At 34.0% G+C, this 6,718-nt stretch overlaps 1 protein-coding gene across 1 annotated transcript; it reads left to right on the top strand.

The window, feature by feature from the left end:
• Positions 1–3,048: 3,048 nt before the first annotated feature.
• LOC110418107 (Tetratricopeptide repeat (TPR)-like superfamily protein) lies at positions 3,049–6,367 on the top strand. Its single transcript, XM_021430731.1, has one exon. It carries the CDS (start codon positions 3,379–3,381, stop codon positions 5,809–5,811), a length of 2,433 nt encoding a protein of 810 aa, XP_021286406.1. The 5' UTR covers positions 3,049–3,378; the 3' UTR covers positions 5,812–6,367.
• The last annotated feature ends 351 nt before the right edge of the window (positions 6,368–6,718 follow it).

Genomic DNA, 6,718 nt, shown 5'->3' with positions numbered 1-6,718 from the left:
TTTTTCAACATCAACTTATAAATTTTCTCACTTTCATATGCACAACCCAAAAAGTTTAACAACTTAAAAGCATCATTGATATTGACAAAAGTGTTTCAATCTTCTATGTAAATGTATCTGTTAAACAAATAATACATAAAAATATTTCTTTTAAAATTTCATTTTATAAAACTTTTTTCACATATAAACAAGTATTATTTTTTAATATAGAATGAGTTTGGGGTATGTTGACAAGCACTGTATTATTTTTGTTCTTAGATTTTTGACACCTTTCTCATTTCTATTTTCTCAAATGCATTATCTTTGGTGCTACCTGAAGAATTATTTGTTTCACTAAATTCCATGTCTTTGATTCTCAAGACAATATAGTGGAATTATAGTTGATAACAAAATATGTGAAAATAATAGTTTTTTTCTCTCCACAACACTGAAGAGACTAGTAAAAAATTTAAAACTTTGTTTGTGTTAAAAATGTTTCTAAATGCACAATCCTCAGTTTTTGGTTGAAGATAATGTTCCATAACGCAAATATAGAAGCCACCCATAAACAGTTTTTGATTACAGGTATTATTCCATAAATATAATACAACAATCTTTTCTGCTTGAAAAACTTCCACTCCATTGAAGGACAAACAAAGAAAAATGGTTTCCTTAACAAGAGAAACAACAGCAATACATTCAACTTCCAAATAGCCAAATCACTAAATGATAGTTCAGTCCATTTTGGAAGCTAGATACTAAAAGGCAAAGACAAGAACAAAATCATGCAAGACAAACATTGGCTTTTGATAAGTTATCTAACTTTTTTTGCTTAAGCTCTTCTTCTATTAAACGGCCAGTTATGGCAGCATCTTGATCTTCATTTTCCTCAATTTTCTATTCTTGCTTTTAATTTAATTTCTTCAATCTCTATAATTTCCAACTGTTCAATAAATTGCCCTATTTCTAAACGGCATGTTGGTGCACTTAAATAACAATGTTTTTCATAAAAAAAAAGTGATATAAAATGAAGAAAAATTAAAAACTTCCAATTAAATGTTTGTGTGGTTTTATTTACAAGAATGAAGACAATGCACTTTAGGAATAGTTATATTAAATGCAAATATAAATTATTTGGGAAGAGAGAGGAAGTAAACTAATACTATTTTATAGTAAAAAACAAGTATTAATAAAAATAAATGATTATTTTGTAAAATATTTTATTATCTAAAAAAAGATAAAGAAAAGAAGCTAGATTAATTAGGCATGATATTTACATAAATAAAAATACTTATATATATATAAATCAGTTATATAAAAAAAAGAGATATAAATCGATATACTATATTGTTTTAATTAAGTATCGAATATGTATCAAACATTTATCGCATGATATACGTATGATACAAAATGATATATTTTTTAAGTTTTATTTTATTTAATTATCAAAAATTTATTTTTTTATTTTTTATTTAAACATGATAAACTGTTTTTTTCGTTTTCATTTGAAGATTTAAACTTTAAATAAAAAATAGTAAAAAAATTCAAATTCCCTTTAACTTCAATATGTTGTATTTTTTTAATTTTTAATTAATAAATTAACACAAAAAATATACATTTTATCAAAAAATGAATATTATAAAAGAAAGTTTAAATTGAAAAAAATCAAAATTTCAATTTATGCCATGTAATCGCTAATTTTGTTAATAAATAATTTTTTTTAAAAATATATATTTATTTTAATGCATAAACGTTATTTATAATTAATTTTAAAATTATTCATTATTTGTTTCGCTTGGTCAATGGCTGCATGAAAAATTAAATAATAAGATAAGTCTATGCAAAATTTGGCATGACATAATCCTTTGAAATTTAAATTATACTTTTGACATTTAAACTTTAGCTAAAGCAGTTGAACATGGAAAATAGCCATATATTACAAGGGAAAAGACAGATTAAAAGGTGATTGTCAAGCTTTCTCCATTTAAAATAACTTAAGTTGCATGTCTCATTTGTCTGCAAGTTGGAAAAAGAATATAAGCCAGACTGGTAATTTTGCCTAAGGATATAGTAGTCAATTTAGCCGCGTTTATCAAATAACGCTTTGAAAGCAAATTCTCCCACTTTCCATTACCCGCCAGAAGTCTACAAAAAGCCCCTTGATTTTGAAATGGTTTTGGTAGACCAGACAGGTTCAGTTTCATTAGAAGTCTCTCAGGCTTGTTCTATAGAGGATTGTGAAAGGAGTGACAAGGAGATTTATTGTCAGGTTATTAGAAGCGGACTTGAAATGGATCCTATGACTGATACGTCACTATGCATTCGACAAGATCGTTCACAAAAACGTTGTCGCTTGGAATGCTATGATTGCAGTCTCTGTCTCTAATGCTTGTTTCCATGAGTCATTCTCTTGTATTAAAAAGATGCAAGAGGTTCTTAAGTTGAGTCCAGATGGTTACTACGAAAACCATCAAGACGAACGTCGGCGAACTTTCGAATTTTTGGTAATTCGATGGAAAGCCTTTGATGGTAAAGGCGTTTTGGAAAGGGCCATGTCTGTTTCTCTGCTATGTTTTGCCCTTTGGAAAGGACGATTCCGTCGCATTGCCCGACTGTGTGTAACTTTTTGTGAGAGAAAAAGATAGACTGAACGGCATCGTTGCTACATGTTAAAAGGAAAATTGGGCTCCAAAGCAACGCCTTGCTCGAGCTACAAGTTTGCTTACGGTTTCACCGCGTTTGAAAACCGCTTTTAAGATTGGAGAGAGCATAGTGCACATTAAAGATTCACGTTAATTATGTATATAGCATGCACAAATATTTAATGATTTCTCTTAAGATTTAACAATATTGACCATCTATTTTGTTGAAATTATTGTCAATATTATACCAAAAAAGAAAATAATGTTATTCATATTCATCAGTAAAAATTACGTTTAATATTTCGCGTGGTCGATGAATGTTTAAAAAATTAAATAATAAGATAAGTTTGTGTAAATTTTAAAATGACATAATCTTTTAAAATTTAAATTATAATTTTGATATTTAAATGTTAGCTAAAGCATGTGAACATGAAAAATAGTCATATATATATATATATATATATACTGTGCAAGGGAAAAAAAAATTAAACGTGATCTTCAAGTTTTCTCCCTCAAGTTGTGTATCACTGGGAAAAAGAATATATATGCAGACTGGTAATTTTGCCTTATTTAAAAGTTGTAAGCAGATGGTAGTCAATTTAGCCGCGTTTATTACAAAGGCTTTAAAAGCAAACTCGCTCCGTGAAACAGAGCCAACGGTCAGTCTCTATTACCCGCCAGAAGTCTACAAGAAAGCCCCTTGATTTGATTTCTAACGGCAATTTCCCCAACTACTGACTCTTGAAACTAACCCGAAATGCCTGCAGCAGTACCACTACTATCACACAATTACTTCCACAACTCCCCGGCACCCATAATTGTTTCACAAAACCAATTCGATGCCCCGGACAAAAACCGGAACCCTTACGCTGTAACCAAGCCAAGATTCTCAAAACCAACTCAATTCCGTAGAACCCAATCAAGAACTTCACAAACCTTAATTGAACCGAACAATTTAAAGCTCACGCGTGCTCTTCGCGCGTTTATTTATTCTGGGTCGATGGAAAATGCACTCTATTTGTTTGAAGAAATGAACCACTCGGACTCCTACACGTGGAATATCATCATCAAGGGTTTAGTCGATAATGGGTTGTTCAAGGAGGCGATTAATTTTTTCCATAGGATGGAATTTGAAGGAGCCAGACCGGATAAATTTACGTACCCGTTTGTGATAAAGGCCTGTGCTGGGTTTTTGTCTTTGAAAGGAGGGGAAAAAGTTCATGCAAAATTGGTCAAGGTTGGATTAGATTTAGATATTTATAATTGCAACTCTCTTATTTCAATGTATATGAAAGTTGGGTGCGTTGAATTGGGACAGAATGTTTTTAGGGAGATGCCTGTGAGAGACTTGGTTTCTTGGAATTCTCTGCTTTCCGGCTACCAACAAGTTGGTGATGGCTTGAGTTCATTGGTTTCGTTAAGGAAAATGGTTTTGGTAGGAATAAGACCCGACAGGTTCAGTTTCATTAGTGGTCTCGGGGCTTGTTCTATAGAGGGCTGTAGAAGAAGTGGGAAAGAGATTCATTGTCAGGTAATTAAAGGTGGATTTGAAATGGATCTTATGGTTGAAACGTCGCTGATTGATATGTATGGCAAGTGTGGTAGTGTGGACTACGCACAGAGGGAATTCAACAGGATCATTTACAAAAACATTGTCGCTTGGAATGCTATGATTGCAGCCTATGTCTCTAATGCTTGTTTCCATGAGTCATTCTCTTGTGTTAAAGAGATGCAAGAAGTTTTTAAGTTGAGTCCAGATGCCATTACTATGATAAACTTGCTCCCATCTTGTGCACAAATGGGAGCGGTCTTGGCGGGTAAGTCTATTCATGCTAGTGCAATCAGAAAAGGGCTTCTCCCTCATCTAGTGTTGGAGACTGCTCTGGTTGACATGTATGGAAGGTGTGGGAAGTTGAAACTAGCTGAACATATCTTTGTGCAAATTAATGGAAAGAACTTGGCGTCATGGAATGCAATGCTTGCTGCTTATGTACAGAATGGACAGTACACAAAAGCCTTGGAACTGTTCCAGAACATTTGGTATGAATCTCTTCAACCTGATGCTATAACAATTGCAAGTGTCTTACCAGCATATGCTGATTTAACGTCCTTGAGTGAGGGTAGGCAAATCCATGCTTTTATTATAAAATTGGGGCTTAATTGTAATACCATCATCTCAAATTCAATTACTTACTTGTATGCCAAGTGTGGAGATCTCCACACTGCAAGGAGATGTTTTGATGGCATGTTATTTAAAGATGTTGTCTCATGGAACACAATCATTATGGCTTATGCCATTCATGGGTTTGGGAGAATTTCCATTGAGTTGTTCCATGAAATGATAGAAAATGGCATTGAGCCAAACAAGAGCACTTTTGTTTCCCTATTATCATCTTGCAGCGTTTCTGGCATGGTTGATGAAGGGTGGGAATACTTTAATTCAATGAAAAGAGACTACGGTATTGATCCAGGAATAGAGCACTTTGGTTGCATGCTTGATCTTATTGGTCGAACAAAGAATCTTGATCAAGCTAAGAATTTTATTGAAGAAATGCCATTTGTCCCAACTGCAAGGATATGGGGTTCTTTACTAGCTGCAAGTAGAAAGAGCAATGACATAGCATTAGCAGAAGTTGCATCCAAGCATGCTTTATCATTGGAGCATGATAACACAGGGTGTTACATCTTGCTTTCCAATATGTATGCTGAAGCTGGGAGGTGGGAAGATGTAGAGCGTGTCAAATGTCATATGATGAGACAAGGCCTAGCAAAAACAACCGGATGTAGCGCGGTTGAGTCAGACTATAAAATTCACAGGTTCATTGATCAAGACAGGTCAAATGCTCAGATGAACATGATTTACGATGTGTTGGATAGCATCTTGAAAATGACAGGGGAAGAGAAAGATGATTATGCTCGTAGTATTACTAAGCTGAGACCGAAAGATTTGACAAGGAAAAGACCAAACTCACCCGAGAACCACAGTGTAAGATTGGCAATCTCTTTTGGATTGATCTCCACGGAGGTAGGGAGACCTGTTCTTGTCCGAAAAAACATTAGAATTTGCGAGGATTGCCACAATGTTGCAAAGAGGATTTCAAAGTTCACTAAAAGAGAGATAGTAGTAGGAGACCCCAAGCTGTATCACCACTTTCAAGATGGATGTTGCTCTTGTGGAGATTATTGGTGATAGCTGTTGCTCTGTAACCCATCTAGCTACAAAGATAAATTGTACACAAACCTCCTATACCTATTGTTAGAGACCAACGACAAATGAGCAGATTAACCAGACATTGTACAGATCACTTGAATAGCGATAAGATTTCCCATTATTCCTATAGTTTTCTTACCACAACTATACATTCTAAGACTGTTGCACTAGGATTACAAGACATGATTTTACACTTCAGGAATCACATCACATGGGCAAACATCCATCCCGTTGAAACATTTCATGGTCATGACTTTCTCAGTCTGAATTTTCCCCTTCCCCTTTCCTATTTGACTGAAGGAATACGAAGACAAAAACCTTATAAAACGGAAAAAAGAAACCGAGTGAGAGCTAATCAAGTGCGAAAATAAAGGAAAAAAGTTTCTTACGCGGGGAAACATGATTTAACATTTCCATTATCCCCACCGGCTCATGTACGTCACAAACGGATAAAGATAACAGGCGAACAATTTTGTTCACAGACGACCACCCAAGCCCCTCGAAGGATTGGCGAACTTTCCTTTGCTTTCTTTTCCTTTCCCGTGACGTGCCACATTTTGGTTTGGTTAAATCAAGAGCAGAAATTAAAGGCTAATATAACACCAAATCAAATGCTAAACCCAATCAAGCACATTTGACTGTGACCCAACAGGCCAATAGGCAGAGCGTTGCTTGAATTTGTCAAGGAAAACATCTTTGTCACATTAGGGCCTGTCATTTACTGCTTTTTGTATGGTCAAAATCTTCAGAATTTAATTCGTGCGTCAAATCTAAAAATAATTGATTGATAATTGACAAAACGAGTTTTATTATATGCATATCTTAATATCTCTAGTTTAATTGATATAGGATTTTTTTTATTATCATGTTAATTTTTCTATTAGAT

Source organism: Theobroma umbraticum, unplaced genomic scaffold (assembly GCF_002168275.2).
Source record: "Theobroma umbraticum cultivar Fairchild unplaced genomic scaffold, ASM216827v3 scaffold_50.0, whole genome shotgun sequence".
Lineage (NCBI taxonomy): Eukaryota > Viridiplantae > Streptophyta > Magnoliopsida > Malvales > Malvaceae > Theobroma > Theobroma umbraticum.
This window is presented reverse-complemented; position numbering and strand designations above follow the sequence as displayed.